Consider the following 22,033-nt stretch of genomic DNA (forward strand, 5'->3'; position numbering starts at 1 on the left):
CTAGTCGTGCCATCATCTTCAGAATTACATTGTGGTTTAGTATTGCCTTTCATATTTGCATGGTTTCAATGAATTAGCATGCATGGATTACTACCTAGTTTCTAGACATATATCCTACTTCAAACTTTATTATGGACCCCCAATAATTCATAAAACAACAAATGCATTAAGTTAAGACATGTTCTCTTTTAGTGCTAGTACAAGTGTATAAACAACAACTAGATTAACAGATGCATATCACAAACTATACATGGTGGTAGCTTAATCGTAAATGCATTTTTCAATCCACTAACACTGTAAATGTTATGCATATGTTACATTTATAGAATGCATTAAAAAGCAATGTTACTATTAATACATAATTTGTGAAGCTGGTAAAGGGACTCCACTCAAAAGCTAATGCTAACACTCTACAAAGGCTACATAGCCTGCTAATAACAAAAAACTACCTCCTAACCACCTCGTTGTAAGATTCAGCCAATGTGATAGCCTTCATCAATTCACTTTGACTGACTCTATAACGAATATAAGGGCTTGAAAGAAGAACGCCAACTTCCTGTCTCTGAGTTGTACATTTGGTCATTTTTAAACAAGTAAAAAGTAAAGTAAAAGAAATATTTTGAGAAAATATCTATAAAATACTAGTTTATTCTGTAAATCTAATACATGTTTTAAAAGGCCACAGATGTAATCAAATCCACATGCAGATTTGACAAGGTGTGAATAAATGGGGGAAAAAGTCACAAACATTTGACATTTGACACAAAAAGCAGTGTCCCAACCCAAGTTTAAATTGAATGGGTTTGGAGGTAATTCTAAAAAATGTATCAAATATACACTTAAGTGTGTCATATATATTTGGAAATCCTTATATGTCATAAAACTGCATTTGTTGCTTGTTTTTGGATTTATTACTCTCCACAGTAATCTGTCTGTTTGCACTTACAAAGTAGAACTATTGATTATGAAGCAAAATCACAATGAAAGGATAACAAGTTCATGTTTTTCTGCTAAATTAATCCATTATCCAATAACAGCCCAGTTATGTTTCCTGGTTGTTCCTATGAAAAATGATTAGATCCTGACGACTCATGGGTTGTGTTGCTTGCAGTTTGAGCACACAGTTAGATTACACTTAACTAGTATTACAGTTTGTTTGAAACAAACTTACACAGACTTACAGACTTTCACATTGACACCGAGAAATGGCAGAGGGTGGTAGCTGTTTTCATTATAATGACTTTAAAATATGCTTTATGACACCAAAGAGATGAAGGAGGCTGAAGATACTTTACTGCTTCAGGCTTCTCTTTTGATCTAATCCACTTTTTGCTTCTTGCTGGCTAGTTTTGTTTATGTATATGTTTTGTTTATATATATATATATATATATATATATATATATATATATATATATATATATATATATATATATATATATATATATAAATGTTGCATTTTTTTGGGGGTAGGGTCAGATAGGGTCTGCATTTTAGGTATATGGTGCTGTTTTCTAGCACAGTGAATACATGTTTATATGTCTGGTTCAATGCCAGCTTTCTTCTTATTTGTATGTCATGACAAAGACAGGGAAACTCTGTACAGCTATTTTTGATGCGCTTTGTCCTTCGCACATTAACATTTTGCGGAGCGCAACTTTTACTGCGGCTGAACGCCTGAAATTTACTGCATCAAGGGAATTGAGAGAACAGAGAACTTTTTTTTTTTTTAATTTTTTTTTTAAATGGTAGGCGGTTGTCCTGCCGGTGTTCACTTAAACGTTGCGACATTCATGCATAACATCCATTGAGAATTAGACAGCATGAGTTTTACTCTGAAGGTACCTCCCAAAACTGTAGCATTCCACTGTAAGCCTGCTCCGACATATAAAGCACAGATGTGAAAAATGTGCTGAAGGATAACAGATTTCAACCAGTAAGGCTCGCTGCAGCTCTGGCACAGTTATAGTACTGTCCCTCCCTGTGAAAGGTCACAGACAAGAGTGCTTTGTACAGTTGGCCCTGCACTTTATGTCAATGTTTTGACAAAAAAAAACAACATTGTTTTTTTGTTTAAGTTTTCTGTTCTTTTTACATTGAAGTGTAGATAGAATAGAAAACAGTCATTGGCAGAGTGCATGTTGGTCTTTTCATTGGAAATGCAATCTTGGAGATGCACATGACAAAACATGTGCTGTCTGCTGAACATTTTCATTTTGTAATAATACTCACATGACATGTGGCATTACTAGTTTCATGCTGGTCAGCATTATAAACAGTTGATTATTTAGTAAGGTTGAACTCAGTGATTTACTCTTCTATATTTAATATCTACTTGTGATCAAAAGGCAGCTTTTTCTCTGTTTACATGCCGCTTCTTTGACGCACAACTGGTGCCCAGCTGGATCAAAATCATATAACGTCTGTAAAGTATTGGACCTGGAAATTGTTTACACCTCACTGCTCTGATAATGACTCTATACATTCCTGTATTATCTGAAGCCTTATCTCTCCTAAAACAACATATCCTTTTTAATAATCCTATGATCAAATGTATATAAATGTTAGCCTGATTTACTTCCTTAATCCCCTTCTGAAAAACACAAACAAACAGACCGGAACTAGTTTAACTTCAGCTGGACATAATATATAACAGGATGTTCAAATGAAAAGTTATTTTCTCAGTTCAAACTTGTTCTCCAGGTTACATTTGGGAAGACATTGGGGCACAGAAGTATCTAATTCTTGTTCTCGTAGTAAAGTTGTAACAGGGACAGCCTTACTCAATATTTAAATGAAGCAGCCATATGAACTTAAAAGTAAGAGAAGGGGTCTTCTGTCAGGCCTCCTTATGAGTGAAGAGTTTACTTGAAAATCAAATTGAAAACTCGTGTTTCCAATTGCGGGGTTGTTTTTGTATATTTTGAAAATGCGTGTGCAAAGTGTCTATTTTTCTGCTGAAATGTTACTGCAAATAGTTTTGTGATCTTTTGTGTGTGTGTGTGTGTTTTTTTTTTAAGTTTAAAAATGTTTACAAAAAATGTTAAAAAAAAAAAAGACAGGTTTCAGGTGAATTGTATTTTATAAGAAATAATATATGAAAGGAGTATATTTTGGCACCGAATACTGAAATTATCCAGAAACATGTGCCGATTGATCGTCTCTGATATGGTTAACAAGTTTCTGATGTGAGGGCTCTCAGGTATTTGCATAGGTTGTGTATTTGTATGTCCTATAATATGTGATTTATTTATCAAAAAGATGCACAGTAATTGAAATTGTTGGTCAACCCTCATGACTTAAAATCAGAAGTTAAATGATTCAACATCAATGACATAAAATGAAGACACATTGCTGTGAAGAATACATTGTATATTTTTAAGGCATGGGTTTTCTCTATATTAAAGACATGGTTTTACTGCTTTGCCTGTTGTGTGAATTTTAAAGAAGTTAGAAATATTGTTTTCTTCAAAACATGCGAACTGTATCCTTACATGCAATTAAACAATTTTATTGTGAGACAAAACAATGCAGTGCCACTGTTTAGATTTGAATTCTTCTTGTTGTAATTGTGTCTTTAACCAGGATCATGCAGGAAAGAGTAAACCCTTGTAATCTAAATAATGGTATCCCAGTGGCTGTGCACTGTATAATCCAAATCCAAGGATCACGTTGTGAACTGAAGACATCGCCTGGTGTCACTGAGTGAATTACTGATGGAGTATTAGTTTAAGATCCCATTAATGTATTTGAATGAAAGGCTGCCAGCTGCACAGCGCATTGCATCATGGGTTCAGTGGCAACCAAGCTATTCTTACCACAGTATGTCTGCTTTTCACCTTTATGACAGACCTACTCAGATTCACCAACTGCTCTGTCATATTTCATATGAATAATTTCCATTATGTAAAAATCTCATTGGGACACATTTTCCATGTAAACTGTAATAGGCTATTGTCCTGGTCATTAATCATGGAAATAGTAAATGGACTTGCATTTAGCGCTGTGCTCTACATGTCAACGTTCAGCCGTTGTCACACACACACACGCACACACACACATACAACCTGCTCATCGGGATCTAATCGCTGCGTCATTTACTGCCTTCAAATTAAAATACAGAAAACTAAATGTCAGCAATTAGCAGCATTAGTTCCCGTAGTGTTAAGCACATTAGAGAGAGCTGAGGTTGACAAATACATCGTTGTGTCCATAAAATCTTCCAGTATTATGTAAAGAATCATTTCTAGACTATACTGTACATTCTTGGTGCCTTCCCTTCGTTTGCAATGTAATGACTGTTTGTTCCTCTGGTCTTTGTCTATGAGCAGGTGTGCGCTGGAGCCTGTTGAAGCCTTTAAATGTCAGAGCAGTCTTCTTCACCCCCTTACTTCTTTAATCTGTCTATTGCACACACACACACACACACACACAGACACACATTCACACAGCAAACACAAAATCAAAGCTGCCTGAAGGCGGTAGCAAAACTGAGAAGTGTAAAGCCTGAACAGACCCCAAACTGTATCTTTTCATCTTCAGATCTATTTACCTTGCTGTCAGTTGATTGTTTGTTCCCATAGATCATATCTCTGTTTGACTCATATTTTTAACACGTGCCCTCACTGTGATGCTCTACTGACAGAAAGCCTTTTTCTCAAAACTGAGTGCAATGTAAAATGTAAAATACACACGTTTTGACAACGAAAAATGTATAATTGAATTCATTTTCAACCCCTTTTTAATGTTCTTTAATCAAATTTGATAGTCTTGAAGGTTATATTTTATTGAGAATGCAAAGGGCTTTTGTAAGGTCCTGTCATAATTGAGTGCTGCATGCCAGTCATAACTTCAGTGAAGATAAAACTTGTGCTGGAGAAAAAAAAAAGATTATTCAGATTATTAAGAATCCATTTGTTCTTGATATGGAGGCATGACCTTACTCTTTGGGAGACAGTCAATCATTAGAGTAAAACATGTTCTACCTCCTCCTTTGGGCTGAATCACTATCATTTCATTAAAAAAAAAAGTCCACTGCAGCTTGTGGTACAGTTTGAGGATTTGATGTCCTGTAATTAAATACCCACCATGTTAAAGAATGGCTGAGGACAGTCTGTGCTTAACTTATCAAATCAATTATTGTTGTAATTAACTAAGCACTTTGCTCCTAACATGATACAGCTATTTGAAAGAAGTTAGCAGCTGGCTCTCAGCCAAGTTAATGCTCAGCTTAAGTGTTACATGTGAAGTAAAAGGTGATCTATTCATTCATACACTAATAAATTGTTGAAGAAGTCTTGACATTGTCCTAATTTTTCCATTTCTACCTAACATGCAAGTTCGGAAGTCCAGCAGTGTAGTTTTTGGTGGATGCACTGATCATGACAGCACACATTCAAATGACAGCAGCGTCTTAAGTCTTATGCAGATACAAACCTCTGCGGTCAAAGAATTCAGCCCGAGTGCTGCTATTTGTTATTTGTTCTCAGGATGGGGCCTGAGACAGCTTTGTGGCTGTGGTTGTGAGACTTCCTCTGTTAGGTTCCACTGCCCATGCCACTTCTTCTGCAGATCCTGTTTGACAAAAAAAGAGCTGCCTCGGGCTGTCGAAAGCATTGGAAACTGCTCCATCCATGCCTATGTGCACTTTACACCGTCAGATGAACATCAAAACACCCCTCATGGTGGATACTCGATAGATTATGGAGTCTGACAAACAATCAGCCAGCCAGCACATCGTGTTGATGAAAATGAAATGTGAATAATATGCCAACGTGAAAGTATAATGTATGGCAATGTCATTTTTATATTGGTTGAAAAAAAAAAAAACATTAAATTCCCTACAGCAGATGATGTGCAGTCAATCAATTAAAAAGAATAACCCCATCGTGTCATTTTCAAGCATGTCAGAATCAATGTTGCTTTTGTCTAAGCTGTAAGTGGTGCAGCCTGTCCTCTGGGTTTCGGGTTACAGATCAGGGAGCAGTTCCAGATTTTTTTCAGCCAAGTGTGAATCCACAGTAACGTTGTGCAATCGCCTAGTGACAAGTCCTATTCCTGTTTTTCCTGCCAGGTAGTGGTGGATGTTTGGACTGGCCCTTAAAACCTCACGAACACCAGCAAAGACACGCACATACACACACACCCACACACAAACAGAGTTCATTTCTGTTACACACCCTCATGTGAGAAGTTAGTGAGGTTAGTTGCAGCACTGAAGATATGTGGTATCACATGCTGTAGTTTTGTTAAGTATTTATGCTGCTTGTGTTTGATGTAATTTAGGATATGTGTTGATGCAATTCACTCACTTATTATTGGTGAAACGTCAATGTTGAAACTTTAGAGGTGAGATATAGGAAGGAGGGTGTGTGTAGGATATATAAAAATAAATAAATATATATGAATATATATATTTATATAAATAAATATATATGTATTTATTGTATATGAATATAACTTTCGAAACACTGCACAGACACAAAAATGTTGGAGACATTGGGTAATATCGGGCTGGTTTGCGGTCGGGGCGCTTAAAAGAGCAAGGTCACAATATTCATCTGGAAGGAAGGACTGTGGGGGAACTTCCACTTTGCTTCCTTTGCTTACCCGTGTTACGCAGCCACGGGGAGGAGACAGGGTTGCACAAAGACAGAGACAAAGAGAGATGCATTTAAGACTAAAACAATAATGTGCCTCGGCCTCTGAACCTAGAAAAAAAACAGTGGGGAAGAAAGAAGAAGAGCAAAACAGTTAAAGAGGAAGCAAAGGCAGCAAGAGCAATATGGGAAAGTATAACAAGGCGATCAGCACACACATCAGATGCTTCTTGGTCCAGTTGAGAGAGTGGGAAAGAGACAGAAACAAACAATAATAGAGAAACTGAGAGAGACAGACACAGAGAAAGAGAGTGTGAGTGAGTAAGAGAGAGGTGATTAATGCATCTGACACAGGAAGATAGAGAACAAGACAAAACTAGAAAAAGTGAGGTTTTGTAGAGCAGCGCACACCTGCTGATCAGCTTGAACTGTGAACATATACTGGGATATACAGTTTGAGGGCTGTCATGAAGCGAACAGTCACAGGTTTATTGGAGGAACCTGGCATTGGGATGTGGGGATACAGGCACTGGTGGTTTGACATAAATGGATACACAGCTGCGAAGAGCTGAACTGAAAACAGAAAATAAATGTGAAAACAGAACCAGTTTTTTTTTCTTTTCTCACACAGGCAAATAAAGAGAAGGAAGTTTCACAAATGTCAATCTATAATCAGCCTAATCTGAATGTCAGGCATAGACTGAAAAGCATACATGATCTGTGGTATTTCGAAAAATAAATTAGCTTGGACTGTAAAAATCCTTTCAGGATTTTCAGTGTGACTATAACAACGTTGCGTTCAAATGTGCGGAGTTTGTTATTAGGTTTTTTTTTGGGGGGGGTGGGGGGGGTGGAGGGGGGTGGAGGGACCTAAAAGGGGTCGACAGGAGTCATCTTCAAAATGAACGCAAGTGATTGAAAGGGCAACCACACATGCTCTAACCCAAAGTGCAAAAGTAAATGTCAGCCCTTTATCTTATTCCATGAGCATCACATTCACTGCTGGGTGTGGGGAGACACTATATGCCTTGGCCCCGCCCTGTATTTTCTGCACTTCATCATCAGTCAACATCTCATCAAACTCCATTTATTCTACCACCATAAAACTTCGGTAGTCTTTATAGTGCATTACCTTTTGTGATGACAGAACTTTACACTCAATCGCATGCATCATTTTGTTCTGCTTTGTGGTCAGTGTGTATTTTACCGTCTGGATCATACTCAGTCGTTTCTGTACAATGATGCTGACGAGGTGACAGTAAGTCTGAAACTATTGGCATTACTGTACTTCTCAGTCGACGCTGGGACTATACTGTTAGTCAAACTGACAAAGAAAAGTGTCATCACTACTGATAATACTGCAATTAAATGAGTTTCCTATTAAAGAAAGGGACTAGAAATAAAAGATTATGAAAGAGAAAAAGTATGAATTTAGTGGAGCACTGGAGCTACCGGTTGGCAGACTGCTCGACTGGTTGTAGGGTCTTAGGGTCCAGAGAGTGGTGGAGAAGATGGAAAGACTTTACTTTTTTATTTTTGCACAGGACATGGACAGCTGTCTCCCGGTCCTGTGTTTGTTTGAACCATCCACCAACCATCCCACGCCCCGTGGACCATTTCACTCTTTATACTATGCCAGTTGCTCTGAACGTCTAATAACAACACGGGTGAGTTTAAATTGGAGTTTATTGAAAATTGAGTGCGTCTGAATCAGACAGACAATGAGGGGAACGAACACTGTGTCGCCATTTGACGAATCAAAGGGAAACGCTCTGCGAGAAGATCTAGAATAATCCAAAGGTGATTATTCTCTATTCTCAGTTTAAAGTGCTCAGGATGCTTTTACAACACCATATAAATTATGTTTACTAATGAAAGTATTTCATAAGCAGCCATGTATTCATCCACAGTAGCTACAGTAAGTTAAAGCTGTACATATGATCTCATTGCACCTTCACTTTCTGCAATCACTATAAGGAAGTGGAAGCAGTGAGTTTGTATTAGGTATAGGGCAGATTTGTGTTACTAAAGTCAGGAGTAAACTTTAACTTCACATATACTGTCTTTGTAAATTATATTTTCGACTTCAGAACCTTTGTCGTACTGCCATCTAGTGGTGATTTGTTGCAATCAAATATGAAGAGCAGAATTAAAGCAGCATGATCGTTGGTTCGAGCCCCGGCTCTGCTAGTCCCTGTCCTTGTGTCCTTGAGCAAAATACTTTAGCCGGAGTTGCTCCCCGTTGCGGTGTCTACAGTGTATAGAGCAACAATGTAAGTTGCTTTGGATAAATGCGTCAGCTAAATGAAACGTAATGTATTATTGACTAGATTCTGTCTTAGTATTCATCATATAGATGCTTTTGTAGATTTTCTGACAGAATTGTCACTAACCTGTCTGAATTGGCCAACGTTATTTTATTCTCTTATGATGTCTGTCTGTCTGGGTCTGTCTGTTTTTCTCTGAAGTCATAGAGACACCGCCCCCAGCAGTGATGATGAAACTTCCATCTCCAGCCTGTAGATGGAAGCAGTGTAAAGAAAACCCCCTGTTCCCGCTGCTGGTCGGCTCCCAACCCCATCAACTTAATGGTGCAGGAGCAAAGCCCATTCCAGGCAGCCATTAATAACTTGAGAAAAGTCCTCTCTCTGCCTCATCCTGGTGTCTCACTTGACACGGTTGGCCTCGTTTGAACTTTTGACCTGCCTGTAATTTGCAATGTAAGCTCTCCAATTTACAACACCTTCACAACGAAGCATACTAACGATTATTCATCACTGCAGTGCAGGCTTCAGAGAGAGAGAGAGAGAGAGAGAGAGAGAGAGAGAGAGAGAGAGAGAGAGAGAGAGAGAGAGAGAGAGAGAGAGGTGTACATGATGCTAAAGATATGTTAACGCTTCAGAAAGATTACCTTATAGGGACATTAGTGTCAAAACAAGAATACATACGCGCACGTAACACTTTTCATAAGACAATACTTTTCTTCTTGTAATATTCTCTCACTTGAAACCTTCCAAAAGCATAACATTTATATAAAAAAAAGAAACAGAAAACACAATTCATACAGTAACACATCTCTGCTACTGTACAGAGATATTGCTGCTGCAGGCATTGATATGATTGATACTAATGTGTAAAGCCTTGTGTCACTTCAGTGAATCAACAAATATGAACTCTTGCCCTGCAGTTCCCTTTTCACAAAAAAAAAAAAAGAGGCATCATAAAACTGATGTGGTGTTTTGGGGATTTTTGAGCAATTCCATCACAACCCACAGCAGAATTAGCCTGCTCTAGTCAGTGGACAGCGAGCATTCGTCAGCAAACTCTGCAGTGAGATGCAACTCAATGGCAGTCAACGTTTCCCCTAATGGGAAACAATTACACACTCAGTGGCTTCTTCAGTGACTTCTGATGAGACTCATTCACTGAGGAAATGGCCACGTAATCATGTGTGTGTAATGCGCTAACGCTGCTTATTGCTCACTGAGTCAGGCTCGTGCAGAGCCAGTCAGAGCTTCAGTTGACTCTTTAGCCACCATATGAGTTTGATGAGAGGTAAAATGGGAAGGGAAATGACTCTTAAGTGCACACTCAGAGAAACCCCTCTATTGTCTTGAACTTCAATTTGTCCACAGAAAACTCGTTTGGCCTTGTCCACAGAGCCAAACGAGTCCTGTTGCTTCGTCTTTCTCAAGAGAGCCACTTTGTGGATAGATTACTCAGGGGATGAGGCACTTTTTGTGAGTCATACCCAGCTGAACTACTGCACTGATGCACATTCTCAAACATACCCAAATTACTCTTCTGAGCCATTCAGGTTGTTGTTTTTAGCTTTGGTGATAGATTTTTGTCATAAAAACTGGTTCAGCGGACTTACACTGATAGAAACTATTGCGTTTAAGATTGAGCAATCCCTCAGTAATCCATCAGTAATTTGGACGAAGATTTTGTGTTTATACTTTGCGCAAAGTCTACTCGAACAATTTAAATTTCTTTTTGACATATCTCTACAGTATATTGATGGATTGTAACACTGCAGATATCATTTCTCATAGAAAAATAGAAATGATGCAAGATAGTGAGAGTGAGTGGTTATCTTAAAAGACATTGAAAACTTATATGGACATGCATGATGGAATATCACTGCCTGAGGATTTGGTCGCTGAACCTTCTCAACAAGTTTAATGCCATGTAATCCTGAGGGCAATTAATTACAACATTGTGAATGCCGATAAGTTATCTATGATTATCAGCAACAACTATTTTAAAGGTAATTCTTCAACGATGAACCAAACTTCTGATGCGAGTCAAAAGAGTTCCCGTTCCACTCCATATTCTGATCCACTCAAGAGAATTCAGAATTGTTTGTCATACACATTTACACAACATCTCTTGGACCAGATCTCGCACATATCGAGGTAGTTATACATGCAAAGCTGATGCTAATAGTAAGCATGTAAAGCTGATGCTAATAGTAAGCATGTAAAGCTGATGCTAATAGTAAGCATGTAAAGCTGATGCTAATAGTAAGCAACAGTGCCATTTTTTTGTTTTCATTCAAGCCAAAGCCAGGTTCCAAAGTGGTGGTTGAGAGTAATGGTTGGTGAATTTTTCACAGAAGCGGTCAATTCTTCTGCTTATAATGAATCTCTTATTAGCCCATATTTTTAATTGTGATAATTATGTTGCTCATTGAGGACGAGTGTAGAGGACAAGCATATACGATTAGCCAGTACATCAATTAAAGTACAATTTAAACAAATTAGACTGAAATTATAAGTAGCAAGTGGATGAAAAATAAATAATTCATTCTGAGATGTTGTTATAGTCTCTTAGCGTTTTTGGTTATCTTCCTAGACTAGGTATTATCTATTCAACAAACTACTTTATTTCATATTTATATAAAAAGAAACAATCTTCTTTCTTTCTTTTATATATATATATATATATATATATATATATATATATATATATATATATATATTTATATATATATATATATATATATATATATATATATATAGGCTTTTTTGGATCCCACTCATTTGTATTCACACGCAGAGGCAGACAGACGTCAGCAATCAATGTTCCGCGGCTTTTAACTACACATGAGTACATGCTTGTCATTCTTCACAGCCGTGTGAGATACCTCAAATATATATTTTTTGGCAACCATACAACATTTCAACCCATGTCTGAGTCACATTAAACGTAACATTAGAATAAGAAGAAGAAAAAAATGAAATGGTTTAACATAAAGTATAAGTTGGCAGTTGACTAACTAGCAAAAACATCAGCACAAGACACTTATTTCAATCTTCAAACTTCCTCCATCTCTGCAACATGTGGCCGGGACAGTTTATCATACTGAAGGTTTATCTAAGTGTGGGGGAGAAGTGCTATCCTGCAGGGAGAGATTGCCTTTACTTGCACGGCACCAACAGAGCAAAACAATGTGCCGCATGATAAAGAATTGCTTCATAACTCTCACATTGTGTGTCTGGCATCATTATGAGGCACAATAGCCTCTGGAGGGCCCAGGCTTTTATTGGCGTGCCTCTTGCAGCAGCAAAGTCTCATCCATTAAACAAATCAGGGGGTTATGTATTAGATTAGCTGTACAGCAGGCACCGGGGAGCGCCGCGAAGAACACATGAAACCTCGTCTCATTCCGTCTCATAATCCCCTGGAATAAATTACCTAATTGACAGCATTAGGGTGATGCTGTCAGAAGGTGCCTCTTAAACCGTAATGTATAATGAAAATACACAACATTGCTAAATTGCATTTTTAGTATTAAAAATGATAAACGACAGCCATTTGGGGCACATTTAGAGTGTGAAGCCTCCCCACGTAGCATGCTGCCGGATCTCATTTTTCAATATTTCTTAATAAATTTGTGGTGTCAGTGATATTAAAAGCCAATTTCTGCTGAGGAATATTTAATAAAGCTTCTGTGTGATAGGAAGCCAATGTCACACAGAGAGTCAGGAAACTAGTTGGTGGCAGCTTGGATCGCCCACCCCCCACGGTGTCACTCCGCTGGTTCTATGACCTATAAGGTGAGAAATGGACTGCCCCCCACTGGTGGAGGGTCAATACTGCAGCGGAGGTTCATGAAGTGCCCCTTACAGTTCAGTGCACTATTCATTCTGCAACCAAGCTGAAAACAATAGAGCCTTTTGACTTTCTTCAAAGTGAAAACTGTCTGCATCCCATTTTCTTAAAGTGTTGGGAACACTTCGCTCATGGAACTTCAGTTTACTGTTCCAGGATCAGAAAAAGCACCGGGCCAGGCATACTGCCTGACCCGGTGCCTCCCTATTGGCAGCAAGTAAAGCCTTGAATGATTTCTGGGGAGGACCTGCTTATAGCTAAAAGAAGGATGTTTATGGACTTAAGTAGATTGTTTCTCAGGCATATACTTTGATGTATTGGAAAATCAAAAGAAAAATAAATTGCCTCCTCCAGTCATAATAAATTATAATATAACAACCACTTTCAGGAAAGCATAAAAATCATACTTTTGACCTTTAAAACACCCTATTATGATATGAATTGCGTGTAATGGTATACTGTTATGGTGCCATATCAAATCTAATATCATGTTCATGCACTTTTTTTACCCAATTAAATATAGCTCAATTATAAAGATGGTGAACTAATGAATCTGATTTATTAATCACTTGCACTGGATTAGTTTACCTCACTGATAAACTCTACATAAGGTAAACATTAGCACATTTGATGTCTCTGTGTGTGTGTGTGTGTGTGTGTGTGTGTGTGTGTGTGTGTGTGTGTGTGTGTGTGTGTGTGTTTTGAGGGAACTTAGGGTGGGGGCACAGTAAGAGTGCAGGATTTCTGTCCAGATGTGCAGGCATATTGTAACCCAGGAGGTGTTCACCCTTGCCTTTAAGTGTGAAAGTATGCAGCAGCTGGTTGCGAAAACAATAACCTTTAGTCACATTGTTTCCTATATGCTCTCATAATCTTAGTTAGTTTTCTGTCACCGCAAAGTCACTGCTTTCAAACTATTACAAATTGCTCGGTGAATAATATCACTATCTAAATGTTCTATTTGACTTTTATTGGTGTCATTTACACTGAGCCCCCCTGGGGAAATGATTACCCTGTATAGAGAGAGATATCGCTGTCAACAGTAATGAAATATGATACCTGAGGAAAAATGGATATGTTTGCTGAAGATGAAACCCTAAAAAAGGTAGATGTGAGAAACGCATATTTAGAATCACAGGATGAACAGCAAAATGACAGTTCCATTCACTATACACCTGATAATAATAAAACATGCTATAAATTGGCATCACTCTTCCTATACTCTCCCACAGTAAAGTGTTGACATTTCAGTTGAGTATTTAATCAACAACACCTCCAATATGAGAGTAGATCTTATCAAATATGGATACCATCTTCAGAAGCTCACGGGAAAGACACCTTTAAGTGATATGCAGCTCTATTTCACCCATTACACCTATAAATCCTTCTCGCAGCATTCATCTTTGCTGCGTTCAGTGTGACAGGTGCAACGGAGCCGACGCACAGATTCGTGGGGTTTTTGGCATTTTGTGTCAACCAATGGCAGCGCTCTGAGGCGTTGCGGCAGGCGGGGTCGCGGGTGACTGTCGTGCACCTGTGCCAATCACAGAGCCGGTAGGCGGAGTTCAGGAGCTTGGAGGTGTGTCTGAAGAATACGAGTCTACAGCTGCATACTGTATCCAAGTCGGGGAGTAATGGCATGAGTAGTGCTTTATACTGTTTAGACAAGCGTTACAGTGCGCGCAGGAAACTTAACATTCGACTCTTTCTGCTTCTCCGGCAGCCATTAATTCTTCCCGCGGGCACTGAGAGGCGAGGCGGAAGACTGTCGGACACATTGTAAACTTACTCAAGAGCGACTAAAGTCCCCAAACTCACACGCTGAAGCGGCTTCAAACGCAAACGATTCATCCTTTCTGACCAAAAGGATACGCTGCTGGACATGTGAATTTAAAAGGAGATACTTGCCAAGCACAACCATGAAACCAACGACTGCCCCGTGTTGCTTCGGCTTTCTCCTGACTTGCCTCTGGTTCGGGTCGAGCTCTTCGCAATCAGGTGAGTGGACGCAGCCGTGTCTCTCCCCCCCCACCCCCCCCGCGCGCGCAGCGCTGTGTCTCTTTTACTCTCCGTGGAGCTCACTTTTCCCTTTACTGTTGTTTTTAATGCACGTAACGTGGTGGGGTTTCCCCTCCACCTCCTGCTGTCATGTCAACTATCAGTCAGCAGCAAGATGTTAGAAACGTCTCCGAAGGGCTGACGCACAGGTGCTGCTTTGAGCAGATGGCAGGTTGTAGCGGGACATATCTGTTGTGTTAAGCTGAGGGAACCGGAGCCAGTGACTTGCTCTGTCTCCTTCGTACACAGAGCGGCACTGTTGAATTTGAGAGGGAACGGAGAGCATTTATTGTCCATCGCACGTGTCCTTTAGACACAGTGTGGACACACACGCACACACACACACACACGGAGGAGTGACAGCCTCGCTTTACAACAGGCTACTGTGCTCTTGTCTTCCCTCCTGTGGCTAAACAGGCTGTCTGAGGCGCGACTGTGTTTCAAAAGTTCCCTCTTGCTTATATGTCCTTCCATCTCCAGTTTATCCATAAACCACAATGATAATATCTGGATAATACAATGTCACTCCTGCATGTTTTTTTAAAAACGAAAAAAAAAAATCTCATTGATTTGTTTATTCGATCAACTACTTTAAATGCAATGTCCTGCGCGGATTGGCTTGGAAATAGTCTGTAGTGGTGTGTGCGTCCTGATCCTCTCTCGCCTGAGCAAAGGGGTGATAGCAGTGGTGGACATTTATCAATCTGCATTCAGTCAACGATATCAAAGAGAAACGGATTACCATGCAATTACGTTATTCCCCATTTTAAAGTGAGTCCCCTCGGGGATTCTGTGGACCACAGTTTTATTTGCGCTGCAGCGCACTGACAGTGGCAGTACCGTGTGTACAGGGCAGCGGCGCTCTTTACGCACAGGTGTGTGTGTGTGTGTGTGTGTGTGTGTGTGTGTGTGTGAGTGTGAGTGAGAGAGAACGATCGATGGGCTTGTAAAATCCGTTCTTTCTCTGGTTGTATCGATAGTCTTTACACCCAGTGAAGCTCCCTGTGTGTGGAACTATATGTAGAATGGCTGTTTGCACATTACAATTAACCGTAACAACGTATTCACATGCACAAAACATACTCCCAGTCAAGTAATATGTCAAAATAGTCTTAAAGTTGTTGAATTAAATTATCCAAGCAAGTGTTGCAAATCTGCGTTAGATTTGAAATCATACCAGGTTTTTTTTTGTTTTTTTTTTAACAAATGGAGAGTTCTTTTCCAATTCACCTGGTCTTGCTGTTTAAACATTTTACAACAAGTGGAGCTTGTTTTCCATCATATTTAGTGAAACGCCTGTATGAGGCAATGCGCACATTTTATGTTATTGCCAGTGAAAGCGTGAGGCGCGGACCCACATCTGTAACATCTGATCCGCTTCCGTATGAGGATGCGTGAATTAAAAAGTGGGATGCGGGTTAGAGAGGGACGAGGTGGGACGCGTGTCCTCCTGCCATTTTACGCACATAACATTTCTCTCCACGAGAAAGTCAGACGGATCATCCTCGCGCGTTCTGTTCCATAAAAAGAGAAGGATGTATTTGCCCTGCTGTGGTTCGCACGTCGGACACACGTCCTGCGTCGTTTATTCACGGAACAATTTGCATTTTTAAATTTGACGGGCAGATCAGAAAACAAATAGCAGTCATTTGAGTAAGTTTTCGATTTGTCAAGAATGGTGTTTCGCAGTGCTGCAAACACATGTTACAGTACACGCTGGTGTCCATGTGATTTTATTCCATCAGAACAAATAAACAATCGAACGACTCCCTTTTTAGAAATAGCCTGTGTTTCAATAACTTCCCAGATGAATTTCCCCTGAATCGGTAGAACCCAGCACAGGGATCACAGTGGCGGTGCCGCAGGCTGATCGCATCCCCTGATTGCGATCTAAACTCTTCTAAAAAGTGTATGTGGAACCGAAAGAAACACCAAACAGTCAGAGACGAATGTAAAACGAGCGGATTATACACACTGAAATCGTCAACGCGGATGAAAGTGTGTGTGTGTGTGTGTGTCTGTGTGTGTGTGTCTGTGTGTGTGTGTCTGTGTGTGTGTGTGTGTGTGTGTGTGTGTGTGTGCCCACGAAGGAGTTGTCTCTGCCTGTGTTGGATTCGCTTATATATGCACGCAGTACAGGGGTTTTAATGAAGCATGCAATTAAAAAATAGTGAATGTGAACTCATTGCTTTTTTTTTTTTTCCTGTAAGGTTTTTCTCATCTCTTGAGGAGCCACTGCAACATAACACTCCACTCCTGTTTGCTACACATCTTTTACCATCAAGCTGGCACTAACTGTGAAAATCAGGCCAGTTCTAAACCAGCACAGGTTATTTTTTTTGCAGTTATTTTTTTAGCTGAGGAGTTTTTACTTCATGTAACTTTCCCAAATAATCCTTAAATTGAACAAAACAATCACCTGGAATGTAGGTAATGAGGTGTTCACGTGACAGTAGGGCCCATGTCTGCAGCATGTGAGGGTTTGAGTCCCTGAAACGCTCCTCGCGTGACTGCAGCAATACACTGGAACTGCAGGATAGAGGTGGGGAATGCGTACAGCTGCCGATTCTGAACCATATGGCCACGTTCCAAAACTCTATTTGTGTTTATGAATATTCATAGGTTTTGTGCACAGGAGCACAGGCAAGTCATCTGTTCCGAATGCAACTGTGTATGTGTGGAGTGGGTTTTCAATTAGCATGTAGATAAGCATCCTTAAATGACCTTGTTTTACACCTCTCAGCAGTTTCTTCTTTCCTCTGATTGTGAATGTTGTTTGATTGTTCAGGATTCTGGACTGCCTTTTTCAAACTTAATCATTGAACGATTTAATGGCTACTTTTTACTGCATGCATCCTTGCTGGATGGTGCAGTTCCACTGCATGTCAAAGTGTTTACAAGGGGTCGAATGAGGCATGCGAAGAGACTCTCCTCAAGTAATTAGGGGTTTTTTTTTCATCTTTTTTTGCACTTTTGGCACTTGTCGTAGACTATTCTTTTTTGCCTGTATTTCTCTTTCCAACAGTCTGAAGCATAGGGAAAGAATGGCGTCTCACACGGCTCCGCTTTTTCACAAAGCCCTCTTGCAGTCATATCTTTGCCTGCTGTCGCCTGATAAAGGAGCTCTGACCCTCCACCGCCACCAGGCTTTTTTATTAAAAGAATGACAGTCTTTGATTAGGTGGTGATCCACTTCCATTTGTTGGATAAAGGAATGTGAACCTTTGTGCTTTTATCTCCTCTGTGTCTGTCGGGGTGAGAGATGAGGACCAACTTAAGGCCATTGATCCACTTTTTGGAGAAATCTGTGAAACTAATGCAATCTGACACCAAATCTTCCAGGTTTGCTACCATAAATTCTTAAGCAGTGTTTTCAAATGTGCATAATCACATTATTGTTTCCTCTTTTCTAGTGAGTTTTTCTTGATCTTTCCTTCCAGTGAGTGACGGTAATAAAAACAATATTACATACCAATGCCCGTACCTTGCCATGAGTTACTGACAGCCAAAAGAAGGAAAAAAAAAAATACCCTCAAGATATTTGCTACTGCAAAGAAATCCTAACCATTTTTATTGTGTTTTTCTCTCCTGGGGATTTCACCCTGCAGCCAGATAAAGAATAAAAAACCTTCTGTTTGTGTAATCTAGACTGTAGTTTCATTGTGAGAAGAGTGGAAACCATTAAGTTTTCTATAAATCTCTACACTTCTCAACACACAAACTGCTTTTGAACCGCTGGCATCAATAATACATGTGTAGCACCCACGATGTGGCCCAAGAATCCCTCATGAAAAATTGCTTTAATATCCCAACTGGGACTGAGAGTGTTGTGTACAGTGACCCTCACAAAAAGGAGTTGATGACCTTGTGGTTCATAATGGTGTTTTTAATCTGCTATTATATTACTGTGATATACTTTAATTACCTCCACTGGGACTTATGTCTTTTCTATTGGTATGACATTCTTCCAAACATGTATTTGATTATGCCTTTTGTTTAGGCTGACAAAGGGGATTTTATCATTATTTGTATTCAATCTGAAGACACAACTGCAGACTTTTTTTTTTTTTTTTTTTCGCAGTTCTGATTTGTTGACAGGCTCATAACCAGTCCGGCTGTCTGCAGCCAGCAGAAATGATTGGATCATATCCTGTGTGACCTTTACAAGCGCTGCGCCCTCATTTATCACCTGCCGATATGAATGCACCATACATGTGCATGTGTTTTGCCATGCATCACTATCGGCTCAGCTATTAAATGTCCCTTTTGTGAGGGACGTCGTAATTGGATTGAAACATCATGCATGTCTGTACATGCGTAATTTGGCCAGCTGTTTATCATGTGTGTATTTAAAATGCAAATGCTATGTTTGAAGCATGCTTTACAAGCAATTAGTTTACTGCATATTTGATAGGCTCTTTTCAAAATGGAATGCTTTATGCTGTTTTCACTGGCTCTTTGTTTCTCTGCTTTTCATGGTTTCTCTTTTTGCTTTCTGTAAATTGAGCGAGCTTTGAGTTTTTGTGTGCAATAGAATGAAAGGGAAAGGAGCAAGAGAGACACGCAAATAGAAATACTGATAGCCTCTGTGCAACACAGGCCCTGAGTGCTAAATAAACAGCAACCAAAGGCCTTCATTAAAAAGGTAGTACAAAAAAAACAACATACACAAACACAAGCAATATCTTTGACAATTTACCGCAGCTAGTTTAGACAGATTGGGGACTTGAGTTTCAGTAGCGGGGAAATCAATTTGGTTGCCAAATGTGCATTTAGGGCCCCCAAGAAGAGCTGGCAGCATGAAATAACAATACTACTCTCAGGGCTTCTGCTAGCATTCACTCTTTTGGAGTGTTGAAATGGGATCGACACGAACAACAGTCCAAGAAAAAGAGGCTAAACGAAGCGGTTTCATCTACAGTGCAACCAACTCTGCTGCGAGGCTATCGGGCAAAATAAATCATTTGTTCAGAAAGGAGTTTGTGTTTTTACGATTTCAAAAATAACAGAGTTGCAGTAAGGCCGAGCTCCCCCTTGTGGCACTGGCACCCAGTGGCAGGCGGCGGCAGGCGGCGGTGGCGGCAGGTGGCGGCAGGCGGTGGCGTGCGCCGACGTGTCTGCGGCGGGAAGCAGTGGCACGTGTCAGCCAAGCGGCGAGTCAAGCGGCAAGCCAACTTTTTTTGCACTGTTGCTGAGTTACATTTCCCATCCAATTTCAATGGGTCATGTTTATATTTAAGGGTTTAAGATCTACGTGTAGAAAAAAAAGTGTATCCTTCAGTTAATTATAATCTACATAGTTGTGTGGTTATAATTGCCACTGACTCGCCGCTGTACATAGCTTGGTTGCTCCTGGGTCGCAGCTGAGTCGCCGCTCTCCTGGCACCTGGTTGCCGCCTGCCACTGATCGCAATCGCTGTCTCTAAAAAGTTGATTAAACAAGCAAGCACGTAAAACAATGACTAGAACCTAACCCTATCATAGTTTTGCACAACTCAAAAATATATCGAAACTACAATATGACGAGAGAAACGATTGTAATACACATGTATAACGTATCCTTATACACCTGGTTTGTCCACTATTAACAAGTTACTCCTTTTTTTTACATGTGCTTTCCTCCAAAGGTCCAGCAACATTGTATACTCCTTGCGTGCATACAGTCTTTTCCAAATCCGTCTTCACAGGAAACAACTTCGTTAGGTTTAGGAAAAGACAGTTTGGGAAGTGGCCTAACTTAAGCACAAAAGTTATTTGACGAATAAATCAAAGTTGACTTCTCAGGGAACGAACAACAGTCTTCTGGCCAAAATAAGTTTTTTTTTTTTAGTTTGACTCATACCTTCCCTCCTCATGTGCGCCTTGTGTGTTTTTGAGATATTTATACTTCCTCCTTTCTGATGACGTGGATTCAAATTGATTTAGCTGGAAATCTCCGAATGCATTCCTTTTTGTAGGTATACTACGTACGCTGAATGAAAAATAGTCTGTCACTTTGGACTGGTGCCAGTGTGACACACACACACACACACACACACACACACACACACACACACACACACACACACACACCCTTCACCCAGGGCCATCAGTCTAAGGTATAATACAAGGGTGCGAGATTCCGGCCCTTTAAACTCGCCGTCTACCCCTATTTTGCAAGACAATGTAGATGTCGGGAGTCTGAACGCATCGTGTATGTCTGTCAGTTTTTGTGACTTTGTTGTTGCTGCTCCTCTTCTCACAAAAGCCCCACTGTCCTCCGCATCTTCTTGAAGCGCTGCAGAAGCCTGTCAGGCACCGACCCCTTTGACAACCATTTTTTGAGGGCTTCAAAATGTAGTGACAAAGGGTCTGAGGGAAAAAAAAAAAAAAAAAAGCGCATATACTGTATGTGCGTTGATGTGTGCGGCAACTGTGTCTGTCAGTGTTTGTTTGCTCGGCTGCAAGGTTGGAGGGAAAGAGGGTGACTGACAGACTAACCGAGCTCCAGAGACTCTCCCTCCCTGCTCCAGTGTCTGCTTGTTCCTCTTCCTCCACCCACCCTCTGTCTTCATCCGTGGCTTTGTAAGCCTCCACATAATGTGTTAGCATTATAATGACAATGGAAATTATGGCTAATCTTTGTTAAGACACACTCATTACCGCCGCGCTTCAGAAAAAGAGTCCAATGATAAGAGTTGGTCTGCCATGTTTTTTCTCTCTCTCTCTGAAGCGACAGCCTGACATATTGGAGTGATGTGTTTTATTCTCACTTTTTTTTTGTGTGGAATTTTTCTATTCCTGCTCAAAGTTAATAATGGTGGCAAACATATGAAAGGATGATAATAGGCTGACAACTTGGGCATGAAAGACTAGCTCCACCTTCAAACAAGCTTTTCATGCAGTTCTGGATGTGGGTGTTAAAGGGCTGATTTCTTTCGACTCTCTCGCTCTCTGTCTTTCCTCTTTTAGTAATCCCCTTATAAAATATTCATAGCTAATCTGCATTTACAATGTAATTACAGACAGGCTTTGAGTGATATCGGATATGGCCGGCGGAACACGCGCTTCACGCAAAATCTTTGATTTGTGTGCCTGAATAAATACAAAACAGACTTGGGGGTTAAGGTTCAAAGTACATTTTTAATGAATTCAACCGCAAACATTTTTCAAACTAGTCAGTGTGTCCGGTTGTAACAAGAGTTGACATTCTTTTCATGGCAAGAACTCGCAATACGATGTTAAATTTTTAGTGGACGCTTTTCCCCGGGCACCTTGCATT

General features: G+C 40.0%; 1 protein-coding gene across 1 annotated transcript in view; it reads left to right on the forward strand.

Moving 5' to 3' along the window:
* The first annotated feature begins 14,369 nt into the window (after positions 1-14,369).
* Positions 14,370-22,033, forward strand: part of LOC137782586 (receptor tyrosine-protein kinase erbB-4-like) — a 272,741-nt gene continuing 265,077 nt past the window's right edge. Inside the window, exon 1 of the mRNA XM_068571981.1 lies at positions 14,370-14,712. Within this exon, the coding sequence (XP_068428082.1) occupies positions 14,634-14,712 (79 nt within the window). The 5' untranslated portion in view covers positions 14,370-14,633. The remainder of the gene's footprint in view (positions 14,713-22,033) is intronic.

The sequence above is a fragment of the Clinocottus analis genome, unplaced genomic scaffold, assembly GCF_023055335.1.
Source record: "Clinocottus analis isolate CAN_PGR_092001 unplaced genomic scaffold, fCliAna1.0.p SCAF_12, whole genome shotgun sequence".
NCBI classification, from domain to species: Eukaryota; Metazoa; Chordata; class Actinopteri; order Perciformes; family Cottidae; genus Clinocottus; species Clinocottus analis.